At 46.4% G+C, this 21,518-nt stretch overlaps 1 protein-coding gene and 1 long non-coding RNA gene across 2 annotated transcripts; one reads left to right on the forward strand and one right to left on the reverse strand.

Moving 5' to 3' along the window:
• Positions 1–465: 465 nt before the first annotated feature.
• Positions 466–13,401, forward strand: TBC1D25 (TBC1 domain family member 25). The gene is made up of 6 exons (XM_082205470.1): positions 466–602; positions 4,087–4,196; positions 5,156–5,310; positions 6,233–6,357; positions 6,769–6,957; positions 7,197–13,401. Exons 1-6 carry the CDS (start codon positions 519–521, stop codon positions 8,559–8,561), a joined length of 2,028 nt encoding a protein of 675 aa, XP_082061596.1. The 5' UTR covers positions 466–518; the 3' UTR covers positions 8,562–13,401.
• On the reverse strand, positions 13,304–19,141 carry LOC309522364. The gene is made up of 2 exons (XR_014215074.1): positions 18,327–19,141; positions 13,304–17,168 (listed from the first exon to the last, which is right to left on the reverse strand). It is a non-coding gene; the product is annotated as an uncharacterized lncRNA (long non-coding RNA).
• Positions 19,142–21,518: the final 2,377 nt, after the last annotated feature.

A 21,518-nucleotide genomic window follows, 5' to 3' on the forward strand; every position in this document is an offset into this window, starting at 1 on the left:
TGGCTGGTCCTCTCACTTCCTCCCCCTTTTGTTTTGTTCGCGGGAGCCGCTTCCTCTTAACCCTTCCCTCGCCACCTTGCGCATTTCAGTTCCTCAGGCGATTAAAGCACAGAAAGAGCGGGAAACCCGCGCAGAAAAACCCGCAGAGGCGAAGGAGTTCAGCCGCCTCCTCCTGCTTCCTCGCGGACACGCGCTTAAATAAAACACCTGAGCAAGCTTCGCGCTCTGCGCCTTTAAGGCCGGGGCGGTGACGTCAGCGCCGGACGGGGCGGAAGTAGCCGGCGCGCGGGGGGGGGAAAGGTCACGTGATGGAAGCGGCGCCTCTCCGTCCGCCTGCCCCCCGCCTGCCTGACGCGGGAGTCCCGGCGGAGCGAGGCGGCTGACGGCGCGGGGCGCTCTTCCCCCTCCTCCCCCCCCGCCGGGCGCGTGACGTGGAGGGGGAGGGGGCTGCAACGGCCCCGGCGCGAGGCGCCTCCTCCCCCCGCCCTCACACGCCAGAAGGTGGAGGGGCCGCCGGGATGGCGGCGGCGGGGGCGCCGGGAGGGGGCGGGGCGGGGGCGCCAGAGGAGGAGGAGCACGAGGTGGTTCGCGTGCGGGTCAAGGTGAGCGGCCTGAGGGGACTCGGGGGCGGGGGGGAGGGCGGCTGACGTCACGGGGCGGCGGAGGGAACCGTGTTTCGTATTGAGGCGGGTCGTGGGACGGAGACCCGAGAGGAGCCGCCCTTTGTTTCAGGAGGGATACGGCAGGCAGTGCCACGGAGCGGTTAGAGCAGCGTGGGAAACCTCCGGCCCTCCGACGGCTGGGTTTTGGTTTACAGTTAGGTTCCTCGCTCGCCCTTTCAGCCCCCTGGTCCTAGGGTGGGCTGCGGAGAATTAAAGATGGAATGGCAAAAGCAGAGTCTAAGACAGAGCATAATGAGGTTCCTAAACATATGTGTGTGCCTTCAGCACTTCACAAAAGCTCCAAAATGAAGGTGCCAGGTGCACCTCTGCGGGGAGGGAATTGCACCACTTCGGGGCTGCCGCAGAGAAAAAACTCCTGGGCCACCTACCTGCTGAACCTCTGAGGGCAGTGGAACATAGCTGTCAACTTTCAGATTTGAAAATACAGTAGTACCTCGGGTTAAGTACTTAATTCGTTCCGGAGGTCCGTTCTTAACCTGAAACTGTTCTTAACCTGAAGCACCACTTTAGCTAATGGGGCTTCCTGCTGCCGCCGCGCCGCCGGAACACGATTTCTGTTCTCATCCTAAGCAAAGTTCTTAACCCAAGGTATTATTTATGAGTTAGAGGAGTCTGTAACCTGAAGCGTATGTAACCCGAGGTACCACTGTAAGGGATCAGCAGCCTCACCTGTCCCGGGGACAGTCTACGGGATATCTAACAATCCGGGATAGCAGTGGGAAACAGCGCTGGAATAAGGGAATTTCCTGCAAAAAAGGAAAGGTTGACAACTATGCAGTGGAACTACCCAAAGACTTCCCTCTGCTGATCTTAATGCCTAGGAGGATCTCTAAGGGAAGAAAGCGGTCTTTCAGGTGTGCTGCTGAACTACGACCCCCATCACCCATGGCCACTGCCCATGCTGGACCATGGCATTGCTAAAGGGCCACACGTTTCCCACTCCTGGGCTAGAGCGGAGCAGGGGCAAATTCCTGCTCAGCCTTTGAACTTACTGTCTTGCACAAGTCGTTGTTTCAATGCAGACATCACACCAAACAGTTGTTTATAGTAGCCATACTTCTAATTCTCAAAGGGTCGCTTTCTTTCAATTTGATGTACTGCTCATTGCTGTCAAATTGTGAGTGGCCTCCTTGGTGGATACAAATAACAAGTAGTGTGTTGACTCTTTTACACAGTTATTAGTGACAGTTTAGGAACTTAGATGTGGAGAGAGAGATTAACTTGCTCTCAGCGGGCAATGGGAATTTGCACTTCTTAGTGCTTTATTACTCTAAGAAACTTTACTAAATTTAATAGTAGCTGCAGACAATCTATGAGTGTAAAATAATGTTGTAAAGGAACTGTATTTCATTTCGTAGAAGAAGAAAGAGAATGAGTTCACAATTGTTGATTCACTATACACAACTGCTTACAGGTTTGGAGATGATTTCTTCTTCACAAGAAGAATGCCTTCAGTTACACGCTTTCCAAAATAAGGACAACTTGATAACTCTTGGGTTTCTCCCGACTCTACAATTCTATGACTTTGTCCCTAATGGTTGTACTAATCTGTATTCAAGTAGGCAGCCGTGATGGTCTGCCGTAGTTGAAATAAATTAAAACAGTTCTTTTAGAAGATAGTTAAGACTCTTCTTAAAAACCTAAAAACTCCCTTAAAAGAATCATGTCTTCAAAAAAGTTATATGATCTAAGAAAGTCTTTAAAAGAATCCTTCCAAAAGGGTTTAAAAATTATAATGTAGCACCTTAGAGACCACTGAGCAGTTTTAGGTATGAGCTTTAGTGTGATGCACTCTTCTTCAGATACAGATAATCTATAACACACTGATCTATAAAACACATGTTTTGTACTCGGATTGTCTGGTTTGCAGTAGCTGCACCTGCTTCTCTTGTCGGGTTTCTAGCACCTGTTACTTTGACAGTATATAGATATTTAGATTACATTTTGGGCAAATATTTCTCCTCTCAAATTTTTCTGTTAGTAATGTAATTAGTGCAGTGGAACCTCGGTTCCCGAACGCCTCCGTCATCATATGTTTTGGTTCTCAAACGTCAAAAACCCGGAAATAAATGTTTCCGTTTTTGAACGTTTTTCAGAACCCGAACGTGTGACGCGGCTTCTGAGTGCAAGAAACTCTTGCAACCAATGGGGAGCCGCGCCTCTCTTAAGACGAATGGGCTTTTGGAACAGATTTCATTTGGGAACTGAAGTATCGCTGTATTTGGTTTTATACTAGTCAAAAGTGTTATTTTGGCAGACTGCTGTAAGCATGCTTGGGGATAGGTTCAACTGAGTTCACTGGCTTGTTTCCTGGTAAAGCTTGTTTACTCACCTTGGAAGTATGTTGATTGATTCAGTGGGATTATCAAAGTAATATACTTAGGGTTGTGCAGTTAGTTTTTTAATTGGAAGCCACTGCTTTGCTAATAATAATAATAATAATAATAATAATAAATTTATTATTTGTACACCACCCATCAGACATAGGTAGGACTATGTCTCTGTGGCTGTAAACCTTCTGTAAATGATAAAATCTGGACCATACTCCAGACTGTGTTAAGATCTGCTCACTCCATTGTTTCTGTTAGTGTGAAGAGATGACATTGTATATGGAAGTAGCCAAAAGCCATTTTGGATCCTTTTTCTTTTGTGCGATGTTGAAGGATTATTGCCAGCCTTGTAGCTATGTAGATACTGCAATAGCTGAGTGATAGCTCAAATATTTTGTAAGTTTCAGCTCACATGTTTGGCTCCCAGTATCCCTGGTTACAAAATATTGAGAAACACACCTGCGTATGAGATCTACCTTTCCCACTAGTAATCTTTCCAGTAGTAAATCTGATGTAAAAGAGCTGAATTTGCCCCTTGATAAAGTCTAGGTTGATAAGAAGCAAGTTGCACCGACCAATATACTTCAGAAGGCCTCCTTTTGTGAGAGAGATCGCCAAGCACTTAGCTTGGTGTAACTCCATTGATGTAAATGGAATTGCATCAGTTCATGGTCAGTGAGCTATCCCCTTTGTGTATTAATACACTAACACTAGAACCATTCGTTGTTCCTCTCTCGTTAGGGTTATCCTAGGGGAAGGATCTGTTCTTTGGTCTGTAAAGTATCAGGCTTATGTGTTTGGTATATATAGATAGCATTTAAAGGGCTGTTTTCACTGTGGGTAGAACGACCCCTTAGAACTTAGTATCATTGTGGTAGAAAAGCAGAGTGTGTTGCTGGTGGTGTGGAGATTTGGAGACAAACTTTTTATTTTTGTCAATAGGGAAATTAAGAGATTATAGTCGGGTGGCATTCTGAACTTGTTTTCCCCAACCTCTCATTCACTGGATCTCTGCTTCCTCCAAGTTATAGGGTTGGTTCTTTGCTCCTGCTTACTTTTTGTAATCCTTTCAGAAATGTGAAGGCTTCTTGCAACCTGAGTTCCGTACCTTCGCCGTGGATCCACAGATCACCTCACTGGATGTATTGCAGCACATCCTCATCAGGGCATTTGACCTAAATGGGTGAGTCTGGGAAGAGGATAGAAAATATGGAACTGGGTAGTCCCGACTTTTAGCTCCCTTGCTGCTTTCCCACTAAATGAAAATGGGGTCAGTGAAGGTGGAGCTGAGAGATGGAGCTTCTGTTTCCGTATCTAGGAGGGGAATGAGGTTTGAAGGGACATGAGTAAAAGTGACCTGAGAACAGGAAGTCTTGCATTCCTTTCCCGGTTCTGACATCAAATCTTCTGAAAGCTACGGATTTGATCCCATGTTCAAAGGAGAGCCTCTCATACCAAGGGATCTCCTCATAAGTAAGGAGAGGGAGAGCGGTTAAACTTTGGATCACCAGTCTTCTGTCATTTCAAATAAACATGAACAATCTTTACCTTCATTATTATTAACAGTTTCTGTTTTCAGTAGTGACTGAAATTTACAGTAAAATCATAATTTAAAAAGCACATGGTAATATCCAACAAATCATTTTGCTACCATCCTCTTTGCCTGTGAGAACTAAACAATTACCTCATGCAGAGAGTGAGAGAGGTTCCCTTGCAGAAAACCCCCAGATGTTAGCACAACAAGGTGCTAAGTCTGGATGGGATTTAGCTGTTACGTCCTGAGTAAGCCAGACCTGATTTCATCACATGTATATAAAGCTGGACAGCCTGTCTGCTACACAGACAGTAGGAAACTTTGTCCTGAGAGCCACTTCACATGTAATAGATCTTGTTTTGGTGTGGGACGCAGCATGCATGCTTCTTGTACAGTTGTGAATGATGAAGGCACATATATTTGCTCCACTGCATGTATGTACCATGTCTACCAGCAGTGAATTAAACATATTCAGCAACTGTGACTGTGTATTGTTGTTTTTTAAACAACATCATAAGAACAGCCATGTAGGTTCCATTAAACAAAAGAGGTGTCCTGTTTTAAATGAGGGGAAAGAATATGAACATGTCTGTCTTTACTCACCTTAGGAAGAAGAATTTTGCCATCAGCTATCTGGGCCGAGATAAGCAAGGCCAAGAATCATATTTGCCATTGATGTCAGATTGGGATCTGGGCATGGCCTTTGCTGGAGCCTCCAAGCCTTACTTGCAGCTCAAGATAGACATCAAGCCCTCAGAGGATAGTAAGTAACACACACACACACACACACACACACACACACACACACTGAACAAGAGAGCTGGGAGTCCTGGTTCCAGTCCTTGCACCCCTTGGTCCCATCTCAAGTCCTCACTTGGCTCCTTATGCTATGGACATGTCCAAGGAATTCAGTTCTTTTGTCTTCTCTGCTAGTGTTGTTTACTCTTGTAGAAATGTTACCTGATTGCTGCTGTAAAGAAAGGAATGATTTGAATCACTTGATGTTGATTTAGGTACAAAATGAAGCATCAAATTTACTGGAGACTCTAAGAGGGAAAAAATCTTAGGCTGAAGAGGGGGGATTGACTATGCCCCCCCATACCTTTCCAACTCTGGCTACTGTATATTGCTCAGTTTACTTTAGAGCTCCCTGTTGCCTTTTTATAGAGTGCAGTTTGATCACCCCCGTTTATGGGTGGCATGCAAAGCAGCCCAAACCTTTTTTCAGACTTTGTGGATTCTGTGTTTGCAACACGCGAGTGCAGAATTTGGTACTGACTGTAGAATCCAGTCTCCTGTAACCCATCCTTCTTTTCAAAGCAAATTTCTAGGGCTTTTTGATACATATTATTGTTTTCAAGCATGTGATTATGCTTTATTATTATCCAGCAGAAGAATTGACCCTTCACGGCAGAAGCAGAATTATGTAAAATAAGCAAGAATGTGTAAATGTTAATACTTTGTTTTCATCATTTATACAGATCATGGAACTCTACTTTGCTTTATGCTCTTTTTTCTTTTTAAAGTGAGGTATGCACAGCATGATTATTTTGTTTGTGTCCTTTCTGTAGCACTTCTCAACATGCAGTGAGATTTGATCCTGTGAAATTATGCTGGGTGGTAGTGAGGGAATGGCAGATACTGGGCTTGGGGAGTTGGCTCATGTCATTGCCATATTCTCTTAGGCCCCCTGCTAGAAGACTGGGACATCATCAGCCCCAAGGATGTGATCAGTACCGACCTGCTGCTGGTGGAGAAGCGGTCTCTGGCAGCAGCCGCCCTGCCCTTCACTCAGTCCATCATCTCCCAGGTAAGCCGTAAGAGGATGATTCTTTTGACTTAGACTTCACGATGTGATGTTCCACAAACAAATATCCAGGAGGTACTTCTTAACTCCTTGGATGGAAAGAGGCAGAGGAGAGAAAGCAGTTCTAACTTCCATTATCTTCCAGCCTAGCTGGAACCACAAAAGATCCAGTTTGTCTCCATACCAGCTTTTTTGGCTCAGAAGATTAACTCCCTCTCCTAAGCTACAGAGGTGACCCTAAAGCCAAGATGTAACTACATACATATATACAATGTCTGAGGCAGGTTGCCCGTTCTCTTACCTTTGTGTTTTAAGTTACTGAGCTCATGTTGTAGAACTTACAAGTTCTTTCTTTTGAGCATGGTTGTGTACAGGTTACCTTCTGACCTCAGCTTTACTTTTGTCAACTGGCAGGTGGGCAGGACACTGTCTAAGGTCCAACAAGCACTCAGCTGGTCCTATGGCGAGGACGTCAAACCTTTCAAGCCCCCGCTGAGCGACTCCGAGTTCCACACGTACCTGAACCATGAAGGACAGTTGACAAGACCTGCAGAGCTGCGTCTCCGAATTTTCCATGGTGGAGTTGAGCCCTCTCTACGCAAGGTGGGGATGGGGATTCTGGAGGTCAGTTTTCTGCCTCTAGAGACAGGCATGTAGTTAAGGGGGCCAGAGCAAGGCTTCTTTCCCTTTGCTCCCACTCCGAGGTCATTAGTCTTGACCTTGGCATGGGTGCGTGTCCGCTGCTTTGAGGGCGGGTGTATTCCTGTAACTGATCGTTCAACTTGTTGCCATTGATGGGAAAAGCTGTTCCGGTGTTGAGTTGCCCTCCCTGTTTCCCACAGGTGGTTTGGCGATACTTGCTAAATGTCTACCCTGATGGTTTGACGGGTCAGGAGCGCATGGATTACATGAAGCGGAAGACTCGGGAGTACGAGCAGCTGAAGGGGGAGTGGGAAGCTCGCGCCAGCCCCGAGGACCTGGACTTCATTCGCAGCAACGTGCTGAAGGACGTTCTGCGAACAGATCGCACCCATCCCTACTACGCGGGCTCAGATGACAACCCCCACCTGACAGCCCTGCACGACCTCTTGACCACCTATGCCGTCACCCACCCACAAATCTCCTATTGCCAGGGCATGAGTGACATCGCCTCCCCCATTCTGGCTGTCATGGACAACGAAGCTCACGCCTTCATCTGCTTCTGTGGCATCATGAAACGCCTGGAGGGCAATTTCCAGGTGGATGGTGAAGTCATGTCGGTGAAGTTCTCCCACCTCAAGCTTCTCCTCCGCCATTCAGACCCAGAGTTCTACTCCTACCTCCTCTCCCGGGGCGCCGATGACCTCTTCTTCTGCTATCGCTGGCTGCTGCTGGAACTCAAGCGTGAGTTTGCCTTTGAGGATGCCTTGCGCATGCTGGAGGTCACCTGGAGCTCATTTCCTCCTGACCCTCCTGAGAAGGAAGTGGAGTTGGTGGGCCCGCCGGCCAGGCCCGGAGACAGCAGCCAGCCTGTTCGAAGGAGACACATGTTGCGCCCAGCTTGCAGTTTTGAAGCAGCTGGGGACCAACCCTGCCAAGGGGCAGTTTCTGATGAGAAGACCCTAGTGAAACAGTCTAGCTTTGGGGAGTTCAAGTATTACAGCACTCATAATGAGGACAGCTCAGAGGATGACCCATCGCCCAGATTTCAGCGCTCAGTAGAAGAGGACGAGGACTATAGCAATGAGCAGGATCCATTGATCCAGACAACTAACGTGGCCAAGTCCTTTTCTGCTCCATCCCTTCGGGCCTTGACTCCACCCTCTCGAGACTCAGCCTCCTCCTCAACCAACGGCAATGAGGAAAGCCAGTCGGATGAGGAGAAGGGGGACTCCGTGGTTCACACCCCTTCCTCTCCCTCCCGGGGAACTGCTGCTCCTTCTCCTGTTGCTGCAGTCAGCCTGCCACCCCCGCAGGAGTTTGGCAGAGGCAACCCCTTTGTGCTCTTCCTGTGCCTCGCCATCCTCCTGGAGCACCGAGACCATATCATCAAGAACAACATGGACTACAATGAGCTGGCCATGCATTTTGACCGCTTGGTCCGTCGTCACAACCTGAACAAGATCCTTCATCGTGCCAAGGCCCTCTTTGCCAACTACCTGCAGTCAGAAGTCTGGGACTCTGAAGAGGGTGATGAGGCAGCGGCTGAATCTCCTGCCGCGTTGTGACCCCACACCCCATCCCTTTTCTTCTCTTGACATGTGGGGACTGGTTCCCTGCTGCCATTATGGTGCAAGCACTGATGTGGAAGGGTGAACAATGAGTAATCCGGCTTGGTCTCAGCTCTACAGTAATCTTCATGGGAGGTGGCCTGGAGCGGCTAAGTTGGATTGTCCCACTCAATACACCTTCTGTGTCAAATGTACTCTGTTTTTATCTATCTCTTTGTGCAAATATCTTGGCAGAGATGTTCCATCTATCTCCTGTGCCTCCTACACTTCAAAGTGCTAATTATCTTCCTAGGAAGATCTACCCTGGAGCAGCCAGGTTTTACACTCTGTTGGCCCCTTTCCCTCCTCCTAGTCAATACTTGACACGCATTTCCCTCTCTTATCTACCCACTTACTAATGTCCTCCTTAGAATGTTGGTCACTAAGCAATCAAGATTGATTTCTGACCCTTCTGTAACCTGGTCTCTTCCGTTCTGGGCAGGTTTGCCAAAGGCATTTTTAAATGCTGAATCTTGATGTGACCTTAATTTCCCTGCACATATGCCTCTCTGCAAAAACTTGCCTTTTATGCTGAGTTATTCAAATGTTTTTGCCCATTTGGGTTTTTTAAAAGCACTTTATTTTCTCTATAATTTTGTTCATTCCTCTAGTATTGCCTTTTTGTTTTAGCTTGAAAGCGCTTTTTAAGAACTGAACTCGCAGCCTTGAAAAAATACGCTTGGTGTGTTTAAAAGTGGACTTGTAACACCCCATTGCCCTTACTGGCCGATTTTTAATCCGAACAGGTTGTCCTTTTTTAAATTGGGCCATCTCAGTGGTCTTTTGTGAATTAAATACTCACGGGGAGTCAAGAGTCTAGTAAAAGAGTGGATTGGGAGAGTTGAATGGAGTCTTGATGCCACAGTGCCCTTATAGATCTTGCTCTTGGGTAAGTAATACCTTGTGTCTGGCTCGCACACTTTCTCTTAACTAGCGTTCTCCTCAGCTGATGACCAAGATTTGCTTGCTGTAAAAACAGCCATTGCCTGGTCAGGTGGGTTTTGTTTCCAGTCTCTCTAACTGGCTTTCTTATTTAAACGCAGGTTGCCAAATTCTTAACAATTGTTTCTCTATGCGTCTTTAGCTTGCAGGGCAGGATTGCGCTGGAACATGTAGCAACAGATTCTGTATCGTTAGACAGAGAGAACTCAAGCTGCTTCTAATCTTAATGCATTAATCTGAAGTCAAATAGTAGCAAATGGTAGTAGTGTTTGCCTCTTGATAGAGAAAAAGTGTTTTGATTCTTGAATCTCCATTCTTTCTGTTTCTAGGTTAAACTGGAAACCAAATCACTTGTGACCCTGCCTTAAAACTGTTTGATTATTGAGAGTTGATACCTGAATAGGCTGTGCTGCTACCTTTCTGCCTTGGAGCAGACTGGGTGGGAGATACCGTAGATGGTACAAAAAGTAGACTGTGCTGAATACTGTTCAGTCAGTAGCACCACTTTTCTGGCCAAAAGGTACATGGTTGTGGGCTCACTCTGCTTCAGATGAGCAGAATGGGCTCAACCATGTCCCTAAAGGCCATTGGAAACATTTTAACTCCAGTGTTAGGGTTCAGTTTCCATTTTAGATGTGCAATTCCTAGATTCAGTGGCAAATTATTTTGAGACTCCCCCCTCCCCCCTCTCTCTTAATGTTGGGGGTGCCACAGTGTGCCCTGTTCTGCCCCCCCCCATTCCTCCATGTGTTCATTTGCTTGCCTTAATTCACAGCTAGCTGTGGCTTAAATCCCCAGGGTGGGTTTCAACTAACTAGTTCTGTGGAAACCTGCGTAAGGACATCTGCCTGCACAACAGGGCTTCCCATTCCCTCCTCCACCCCCCCTTAAATTTGCTCTGAGGGGTCAGGAGAATCCCCAGAACAGCATGCAGGAAGGTAGAAGAGAAGGGTCATTCTGTCCGACAAACTGAATGATTGCCATAATACTACGTTAAATTCCTTCTCCAGACTAGAAAATTTTTGGCTTAGAAGAAGGATATACTGGAAGGTGGGAATGAGGTGAAGTGTCCCAGGCCATCACATCTTTTCTAGCCAGAGCAGCCTTTGCACTAACATGGGCTTTTAAATCTCTGCAGACCAAGAGCAGAAATTGGCAGGGGCCACAAAGGAGGCTTGCCATCAGCAGTGAGGTCTTAAGCAGCTTCCTTTCTTGATTGGTTGGAGTTAGTTGAATTTTAACAACCTGAGAACCATCAAAGTCAATAAGAGAGAATCAAAGCAGGGCTAATTAAAAGGGACTTCAGATAACGTAGTGTCACAGAGGCATCTGTACTTCATTTGGGGGGTGGGATGCAGAACTGCAAGTCCTATCTATATTTTTTAAAAGGCATGAGCTCATTCTTTAAATGAAATGTCCACTAGAAGGAGCTGTAGCTTAGTTTAAAACAATGAAGCTACATTGGAGGAGGTCTGTACAGCTCTCTACACCCTTTCACCAACTCCTTCCATATTGACACTGATGGCAGACGGCAGTAGAGGTGAAGAACAATTAATCAGAAGGCATAAGTCCTTTTGAGAACAGAGGTCAAGGAAAGGTAGAATAACCTGTTTTGGAGCTACATCCATTACATAGGTCCCATATTGTCCTATTTTTTAAAAGAAGTTGATTCTGGATGAATGCAGAGTGTCTAGCTTGGCTTGCAAAAGCTGGTTCATAGACACATACCCCAATATGGTGGCTTGCTTCCTACAGGATGCTGTTGGAGTCACTGTGTCTGAACCAGGTCTCCTTGGTTATTTAACTTCCGGGATGTCCCTACATTATAATCAAGATACATAATTCCCCTTTACACTGAGGACAGGGTGCACATCAGCTCCCAACCTTTTGGCCAAACTCAGAAAACTTCCTTTCAGGATTGCAGTCCTCAAAGTCTGGTGGTTTTAGGATGATTGTCTTCCTCTGCCTGCCTCACTCCGCCCCGCCCCCCAAATACTGCACCAGGAGGAACTGAATCAACTACCTGAATAATATAACGGTTTTAACTGACATTGGAAACGTGATTGGTTTATTAACAAGGGGGTCGGTGGGGAAAGAGGAGTTGCTTAATTAGCATTACTTGTAGCTTTAAGGTGTGCTTGGATATTACTTGCTTTGGGAATTGGGAGATGACCCCTAGCCACACTTGTCTGAGCCCCTGTTCCTCCTCCCTCTTCTCTCCCTCCTCCCCTACTTCTGCCACCACCACGCACCCCCTCCTGTTCCCTCTGTGTGCCTCTAGCAAAGGAATCTTGCCATGAGGCAGCTGCCCCATGGAAGAAAGACCTGACCCATGGGTTGTAGTCCACTGGGAAGCTTTCCTAACTAAAATAACCAGGATCTTTTTTGTGTGTGCAGCTCCTGTTAGCGTCCATGAAGTCTGCATATAAGAAGTTCCTGGTGGATGTTCATTAATGCAGGGTAGTGATAATATACAGCATGTATGGCTGTATCTCTGCTTCTGAGAATCCACTAGGGGGCAGTCTTGCTTATCACAGGGGTATGGTACGTTACTAAGCTCCATCTTTCACTCCCCTAATTTCTGCTTTTATTGTACCTTGCCTCTTCCTGGCATTGGAAGCCAAGCAGAAGTTTCACAGGCTGTGACGTAAACTCCGTTTTCCGTTATTCCACCTTTGGAGCCTTCTTGCTGCACTTGGTGCTGATGGTCAGATTCCATTGGAACAAGACTTCTACCTTATCGAAACTTGTTGCTCTGTGTTATAAGTGTGTGCTTTTACTCTGCCTTCATATTAGTTGTGTGCTGCTTATTTATTTTGCAAGCTTTTTGGCGGGGGTTATTTTAGTTTTGGGCTGGGATGTGTGCACAAACGCAAAGGTGTTGAGGGAGGGCTTGTCTGGCTTTGAGGACTGTTTGTGCCAGAATCCCACTACACATGTTTGGCCTGGTTTTTTATTTTTTGTGGGATAATTTATATAGGCTTCCCACCAGCCCTGAACAAAGTTATTCAAAGAGCTTCAGCCGAAGAAACGCCTTGTTCAAAATTATTTGAGTGAAAATTCAAGATATAAGGGTGTCCAATAATGTTCATAGGCAGAAGATTTAGGATTACAAGAGATGGGGTATTGAATTGGACTTCTGTGTGGCTTTCATGAGAAAAAATCTCAGTGGATTGTGTTCCCCTTTCAACAAATAGGAGGTAGAGTGCCATTTTGATTTTCTCCCAGCAACACCAAAATGTTTTGTTTATCCTGTATATTTTCAAAGCTTAAATTGGAAGCTTAAATTTGTGTTCACCTGCTGAGAGAATGGAAGCATACGAGCTGCTTTCTTGTTAACCCAGCCCCTCTTTTGTAGATCTTGAAGCCTTTAACAATGTCCAGCCTACGTTCAGAGTCCAGCCTATGTTTATGCCTCTGGGACAAGTTTGCTTCATTCTTCTTCATAGCTTTGCTGACTCCAAATGGGGTCCAGTGGGGTCAGGGAGTCACCTCCAGCCAACCCAATTTACAAATGAACTGAAAAGGAACAGCAAGTAGATTGGGTGGCAAGAAGCGAGGCCGTCGCCTTTGGAGTTCAGTCTCTCCCCCCATCCCACAATCTCCCTCCCTCTCATGAAATGTGGCATTCATAGTGCTATGTGCTTGAACAGGTCCGTCTTATTTAAAACATTTCTGTCTCATATATGTATGCAACTTCCTTCCACTTTTGATCCCCTCTTAATGTGTAATCATTCAACTCAAATGGCCCTTTTTCTTCGAGGCCTCAGGCACTTTTGTCTCTCCTTGTTTTAAAGCTGATGTGATAAAGGAATGGAAATCTAAATAAAGCAGTGCTGCTTGCTGATTTCATTCAGAGCTGCTTTGGTGTGCCTGGTCTGCCCAGACAGAAATAATGGTGTTGGACAGAAATCAGCAGGTTTCCAGCCCTAGAGGCTCACAGGCAGAGATGTGATGAGACGAAGGAGTGAACAGTTGGTAGACAACATATTATAAGTTGATACACACTAAAACAGCACAGATAAAAAATGTGGACCTGTGTTAAAAGTCAAAACGGGGAAATTCTTTTTTAAAATAAGAATCTGTACCAAGAAAAGCTGAATCTGTTTACATGGAATAAACTTCTTCCAAGTAATTTATATAATTGCACTTTAGGTTACTTGTTGGATTTCTTCCTGTCGTGCAGTTGTTTAAAAGTACCAGAGCCAGCTTTTCCTTCCAACAGGGTGAAGTGACCTGCCTGAGGTGGTAGAGGAAGTGGAAAAAATCTATCTGTCAGATGGATGGATGAAGGCAGGAATTGGTGTCTGAATAGTGCAACCAGACTTTAAAATATTGGCCGTGGTGTGTTGGAGGGCACCATTCGGCCGCCTGCTTCAGGCAGCAGAAACGCCATAGGCAACACTGAAGCTACAGATCTTTCGGCAGTGACAAACATGGCAACCCTATCCAGGAAGGATTCAATATTTGATGTATATCCATACAAGCTTGGTAACTGGAGAGTTGAGCTGCCAGCAGCGAAACTATATTTTGTAGATGGCAAATACTTTCCTAGATTCTGTGGGTTGCAGAGAATAATTTGACTGTGGTTGATACTGGACTGGATTGCAACCATAAGGAACAAAAGGCCAGTGTTGTTAAACTTGCATAGAATCATAGTTAACTGAACACCTACAGTTTATTGGTGAATTTGCTTAGGGAAACAATAGTACTCCGTGCATTACTAGGAAAAACCTGCTTAGAGTGCCAACTGCAAAGAGAGTAAGCATGGAAGGGTAGCTAAATAGAGATTGCTGTGGGGATGAGACAGTTTTAGGAGGAAACGTTAGGCACTGGGAAACACAGGCTATGTATCTGCAAAAGACATGGGTTTTACTTGGAACAGTGGAACAAGGACACTTAACATCAAAAAGGTCATTGTGCAGTTCTTAAATGAACTTCTGGTGGTAAGCCACCAAGAACTGTGTCAAATCTGATTCAGGATGACTTCATTCCATAGCAGTGATGGTGTAAATCAAGGGTGGGGAGCATGTAACCCAGGGGTGGCCAGTGTGTTGAACTACAACTCCCATCCTTCCTGGCCATGTTGTCTGGTGCTCCTGGGAGTTGGAGTCTTAACAATACCTGAAAGGAGCACAGGTTTCCTACCCTTGGTATAAATGCTTCTAGTTCTCAGAATGGGATTAGGATAGAACTTGGCAACAAACACTAAGGAATGCCTTGTGTGCTTATATGCCAACACGATGTAGTGCATATAATGCATAGCTAGAATATTGCCTCAAATCTTGAGTCATTCCCAGGTCACACTGTTTCTCTATGGAGCTGTGATTACAAAATGTGTCACGTCTAAACTCCAACCCATCATTTACAGAGCGGAAAGAAAGTGCAAGCAAGAGCCCATATCTTGTCATAGCTACATCTTTGATTTATTTATGGGAAGAGTAAAGGACAGTTGGTTACAGCACGGTGCTGATAATGCCAAGGTTAAATGTTCAATCTCCATATAGGACAGCTACATCTTTCCGTATTGCAGGGGGTTGGGGTAGATGATCTCTAGGGTCCCTTCCCTTGAGTTCAGAAGATTGTGCTTCTAGGGGACCTTGGCTCGCTTCGCCTGGGCCACAGCTGTTTGATGGAACCAAATTTTCCAATACAATCAAATCTCGGTTCTCGAACGGCTCCATTTTCTAATGTTTTGGCTCCCAAATGCCAAAAAACTGGAAGTAAATGCTCTGGTTTTCGAATATTTTCTGGAACCCGAACATCTGACGCGGCTTCTGCTTGAGTGCAAGAAGCTCTCAGAACCAATTAGAAACCATACCTCAGTTGTCAAACGTTTTGGAAGTCAAATGGTCTTCCGGAATGGATTATGTTCAACAAGTAAGATTTGACTGTAGCTGCTTCCATGCTGACTGCAAGATGGAGCCAGTTGGGCAGAAGGTAGGCATTATGTAAAATTGTGAGGATAAGACAGGCTGCAAGTCCCAGAGTTGCTTCCATCATGGTGATATTGGCTTCTCTGACAGTGGTCCTAATGAAGTCTGGACACCCAATTTCCAGCTCTAGCATTTGTCCCAATTCACTAACCTCACTAGGTCAGACTACAACACGTTATATGTGGGATTGCCTCTGAAGACAGTACAAAAAGTTCAGCTGGTGCAGAATTTGGCAGCCAGGTTGCTCACTGGAGTAAGATGGTTTGAGCATATTATATCAATCCTGGCTCAACTGCCCTGACTGCCAACTAGTTTCTGGGCCCAATTCAAAGTCCTGGTTTTGACTTATAAAGCTCTGAACTGCTCTGGACCACAATATCTCAAGGACCACCTCTCCCCACATTAAGAGTTCATCATCTGAGACCCTTCTTTGTGTGTCTATTCCATGAGAGGTCTAGAGGGTGGCAACATGAGAACAGGCCTTTTCTGCATTGGCTCCACATTTGTGGAATGCCCTCCCCAGGGAGGTTCGGCCGGTGCCTTCATTATACATCTTCAGGCAACAGGCAGAAACGGTTCTCTTTTACCAGGCCTTTGGCTAATTAAACAATCCGTGGCTTTTAAACGTGGGGTGGGGTGATAGTTTTTGTCTCTTACTATGTTACGTATTTTTGTGTTTTTATACTGTAAAACTGCCCTGTGATCCTCGGATGAAAGGCAGTATAGAAATAAATAATAATAAATAATAAAACCTCAAATATAAAGAGCAAGCTGTATTGTGAACTGGGGTTCACCCCTTTTATGAACTACAGGGTCAGTCCTAGAACACCATGCGAAGCAGTGACTGTGAAAAGTTGCCTTTCTGCTACTCCTGAGAAACAGGTAATTGGCTACAAACTGAAGCTCCAGGCAGAGCTTTGGCAGCCAAAGAGGGTGTCACTTCCAGGAAGATTTCAGCCCTGGCCTGGCACATCCCTCTCTCTAACTGGTTGTTGATAATAGGAAGAAGCAACATGAGAGTTGGCAAATAGTAAAGGGCATGAACCTCTTCCACATCGGAGCTTAAGGTTGGTGATATACTAAAGCAAAAAAAGCGTTCAATGATTGGTTGTTATGAGAAGCTGCGGAACTGAAATTTCCGTAATCAAACTGGATGACAGCTCTTTTTTTGTTGTCTTATCGTTTTGTATTCATCATAGCATTGTACACAATAACACACAAAACACTTTAGAAACAGAGTAGTTGGCACAGCCAAATCCCAATGACAGTTTCTCAGGGTTTGTGTAAAGACCTGTGGTAGATCTCTAATCACAAACAACGGAGTAGGAATTGTCCAGGATTTGTCATTTGCTGTTGCAGCAAATGATTAGGACTATATTGTTGGCATCCGTCCGTCTTGAGAGACAATGGAGTGCTCCTCCAGGGGTAAAGTCAAGCCACTACATGAGCAGTACTGAAGTGATGTCCTTGGGGCACAAGCCTGGGCAGTGTTCATGGAGGTCCTGGCCTGCCCAGACGACAGGACCCCTCCCTCAGCCTTGCTGATGTGGTCCAGAAGAAAGCAGAGCAATATGTCTGGCACCAGCTTGGCTGCAGGAATTGCAGGAAGGAGGCATACAAGGCGCATCCAACCACCTTAGGGACTCCACTCCGGATTTGTGTAGCTTTTTCTTCTCCTGAAGATACCCTGCAAGGCAGCGGAGGGTTAGGATCATAGTTTTCTTCCCCCCTTCCCAGGTTGACAAGCCCCATCTGCCCCTCAGGGCCATGTGCACACCTTATTTAAAAGAACAGCCAAGGTGATATACATGTATGCAATATGTAAATAATTCCGTATATACAACATACATTTAAAGCACATCCACCCCTGCAAGGAATGCTGGGATTGTAGTTTACACCACACAGAGCTACACTTCCCAGTACAGTGGCACCTCAGGTTAAGAATTTGTTCTGGAGGTCTGTTCTTAATCTGAAACTGTTCTTAACCTGAAGTACCACTTTAGCTAATGGGGCCTCCTGCTGCCGCCACACAATTTCTGTTCTCATCCTGAAGCATAGTTCTTAACCCAGGGTACTATTTCTGGGTTAGCGGAGTCTGTAACCTGAAGCATCTGTAACCTGAGGTACCACTGTACCCTTAACAAACTAGAGATCCCAGCATTACTTTTTTTTTTGAGGAGGTTCTTTCAATGCATGGTGCGCATGTGGGATTAATTACATATTGCATACATGTATATCATATCAGCTGTCAGGATGCCCCCCCCCCCGGCTTCATTCCTTCTATTTTTAGGTATCGCCCTGTCAACTTGCCTGTCTCTATGCATACCCACACCTTGAAGGCAGAGCTGGATGCGGCTTTTTGCCGCCAAAAACAGCCCCGTCTCTAATTCTGGCAGTAAAATATTACGTCAGCCCAGGCAATGGGACCTTGTCCTCCATTGGACCTGAGAGCAGGCTAGTTTAGGGAAGGTATGGCAGGCTGGGAAGCAGCTGAGGGGAGGGCTTAGAAGGAAACGCCAGAGCAGAAACTTACTGCTTCCCTCTCTTTGGCCACCTGAGGTGACTGCCTTATTTTGGCCTAATTTAGGGCCAGGCTTGTGTTGCCACTGTGGATAGTGCTAGTAAATGTGTGGCAGGGGCACTTGCCAAGGCCTCAATGGCTGTAAGGGCAATTGAACTGAGAGTGCCACAATTTAGGTTTGCATGAGGCAATTTAGGTTTGAAGTGAGGGGATTCCACCAAATGCTGGCACCTGCATAAAATCTCATGCTAGAGTAAATGGGTCTCTAGGGTGTCACAAAATTATACCCAGGAAGGCAAGGCTCTCATGGATATCATAGGTTACCATTTCAGCCCACGTGTCTGGGGTAGGATCCTGTGTCCACCTCGGACTGCTCAAAATCTGGTATTGCTACATGCTCCCCTTTTACCCAAGTGTTGAGAAGCCGCCACAGGTGGCACTTACTGGAGTTCCTTTGGGTTGGAAAGCATTGGCAATTTGCAACATTTATGATGATGGTTATTTATTTATATCCTGCCCTCCCCAGCCGAAGCCGGGCTCAGAGCGGCTAACCACAGTGAACACAGTTTACATAAAATCACAATCAATTAATTGTAATACATTCTAAAATCAGTTCATTCTAAAATCAATTCAGAGTCAAATTAATGGCAACCATTGCGCTAGAGTTCTGTGAGGATTACCAAAGGAGGGGGTCAGACTGTGCCTTGGCCAAAAGCCTGGTGGAACAGCTCCGTCTTGCAGGCCCTGCGGAAAGATGTCAAGTCCCGCAGGGCCCTAGTCTCTTGTGACAGAGCGTTCCACCAGATCGGGGCCACGGCCAAAAAAGCCCTGGCTCTGGCTGAGGCCAGCCTAACCTCCCTGTGGCCCGGGATCTCCAAGATGTTTTTATTTGAAGACCGTAAGGACCTCCGTGGGACATACCAGGAGAGGCGGTCCCATAGGTCCGAGGGTCCGAGGCCGTATAGGGCTTTGTTTCCAGCTATGCAGGCGGAACAGTGAAAGCAAACAAGCACCCCTACTCAGATCCCCAGAGAGGAAAACATGCAGAAATGCAACAGGTGAAGTTTTCCTCCATTATTTACCATCTATGAGTTCCTCAGAGTCGTTTCTCGTGTTTCTGTTTTCCTTTTATGGCACACTTCCATTACTGGGGGAGGATGGGGGGTCCCTGAGAACTGGAGGGCTGGGTGTTTGCATGGCACCATGATCACTGCTCTCCTCACTTGGCACAGAAGCTCAGAGGCAGGGAGAGAGAGAGATCTTGGTGCATATGTCATCCAAAATATTAAGTCCTATGGGAGGTGCCTTGCCTCAAGACTACCACAATCCTGGAGCCAGCACTGATGATAATATTTACTGTCTTCATGTCAAGGGTCTGGGCAGCAGTTCTAAGTGGAACGATATGACTGTCAGTAGGCAGGGAATTAGTTCTAATGGCATGGGTGTGATGTTTCTTTTCCCAGCTGGGTCAGACCTCATGACATGCATGAGACAAGGCTGCCTGTTGCTTCCATTTACTGGTGTGCTCAGCTCTGCTGTCAAACCATAACTCTGGGGAATCCCTGGGAACCAGGACTCTTGGGTTCTAGACCCAGCAAGGTGAGTGGAATTGATTCTATTAACGGGCTCAGGGTAATGGTCACACACACTTTCCCCCCTTTAGCGCCTCCACTTCTCTATCGGTGCAAAAGGGATTAAATGTTCGAATTATACCCTGCCATGCACATCTGCAGTGGAAAGTTCCACTGCTTTCGTTTTGGAGCAAAATAGAAGCCTTGCTTAAATGGAGCCATTTTTGTTGATGAAGGAGACCATTTTTGCTTAAATGTGTTTGCCCAGCTACATGGAATACAAAATGACTGGCAGCTTTTTCTGGTGGGGGGAATTCTTCTTGAGGAGGCAGAAAGGGAAGGTGCCCCTGAGTGGTCTCTGAGAAAGCCAAGGTTACAGCAACAGCTCCCTCTGCAAACCTCCGAATTCACACCTGTGGAGCCAGTCCATACTTGTGGCAGAGCTGTATTCGTCCCAGTTGCGAATCTCTACGAAAGAATTTCACACAGGATTGGTGGGCGAGAAGCATGGAATCTCAGTTTGTTCCTGAGGCTTATTTGTTCTGGAACAAGAGGCCTGACTCTGAGAGAAGGAATCTAGGAAGGCCAGTTTACTTTCTGCCTGAATCCCTGTCTCTTCTCACCACAGAGAACAAGCCCTGACAAGATCCTATTTGCCTCCCAAGAACTGGGATACAGTAATATTCTAGGCTCCTCCCTTGAATTTTCCAAGGCATGCATTCCCCACAATGTCTCCAACCCCGTCTAGGACACTCCTCCTCCTGTCCGAGAGCTCCAAACCAAGAGCTCTACCCCTTCTCGTTTTATCCTCATAACAACCCTGTAAGGTAGGTTGGTCTGAGAGTTCATAACTGGGCACCACAGTCACCCAGTTAACTTCACAGCTGAGAGAGGATTTGAACCCTGTTCTCCCAGGCCCAGAGATCAGCTTCTGAGCAGACTTTAGGATTTCACTTTCTGGAAATTGGCTGCTGTTTTAAATGCTTTGCTGGAGATGCAAACAGAGTCCACATTCGCCCCTTTCAACTTCCCCTCCCTCCTAATAGCACACCTGTTCCAAGAGAGAATCTAGGGGAAATTGTCCCCTTGATTCTCTCTTTCTCTGTCCGCTGAGATCTGAACCTACACCCTGCTCAGATCTGAGGACAGAGCAGCTCAGGAATCCTCCGGCCAGTGCCTTTTCTGGCTTCAAAAGCTTGCACAGATGCTTACGATCAGATGTGTGCAAGCTGTCAAAATACTTTCCCTTGGGACTTTCCAATTCACAGCGAAGCTTGACTTTCCTGCAGAGGAACAGCAGAACTGCCCCTCCTGCCAGAGGAACTGCGAGTAGCAATGATGCTGCTGACTCTTGGTGAGAGAGTTGTCAGTGTTCATGGCAAGGAATGCAAAAGCAGAGAAAACAGTTGGGCCAGCATCTCACAACATGCTCCACCATTTGGGCGAATGACTGGGTCCCTAAGTGGCTTGAGGTGGTCTTAAGGGGGCTGTATGTTCTAATAAGGGACGCGGGTGGCGCTGTGGGTTAAACCACAGAGCCTAGGACTTGCCAATCAGAAGGTTGGCGGTTCGAATCCCCGCGATGGGGTGAGCTCCCGTTGCTCTGTCCCTGCTCCTGCCAACCTAGCAGTTCGAAAGCACGTCAAAGTGCAAGTAGATAAATAGGTACCGCTCCGGCGGGAAGGTACAACGCGTTTCCGTGTGCTGCCCTGGTTCGCCAGAAGTGGCTTAGTCATGCTGGCCACATGACCCGGAAAAACAGTCTGCGGACAAACGCCGGCTCCCTCAGCCAATAAAGCGAGATGAGCGTCGCAACCCCAGAGTCGGTCACGACTGGACCTAATGGTCAGGGGTCCCTTTACCTTTACCTTTTATGTTCTAAACAATCCCTGTTTCCCAGGTACAGTTCTTGCCTTCCAATTTCTAGAGAGATAGACATTTTCAG

Source organism: Podarcis vaucheri, assembly GCF_965113315.1.
Source record: "Podarcis vaucheri genome assembly, chromosome: 17".
Classification (NCBI taxonomy): Eukaryota; Metazoa; Chordata; class Lepidosauria; order Squamata; family Lacertidae; genus Podarcis; species Podarcis vaucheri.

What these genes read in the sequence shown, in the direction of transcription:
- TBC1D25 (XM_082205470.1), top strand. Translation starts at nt 519, where the DNA reads ATGGCGGCGGCGGGGGCGCCGGGAGGGGGCGGGGCGGGGGCGCCAGAG. An exon ending in CATCAAGCCCTCAGAGGATA is followed by an intron (nt 5,311 to 6,232) that starts GTAAGTAACACA and finishes ATATTCTCTTAG; the next exon opens with GCCCCCTGCTAGAAGACTGG. An exon ending in CTCAGTCCATCATCTCCCAG is followed by an intron (nt 6,358 to 6,768) that starts GTAAGCCGTAAG and finishes GTCAACTGGCAG; the next exon opens with GTGGGCAGGACACTGTCTAA.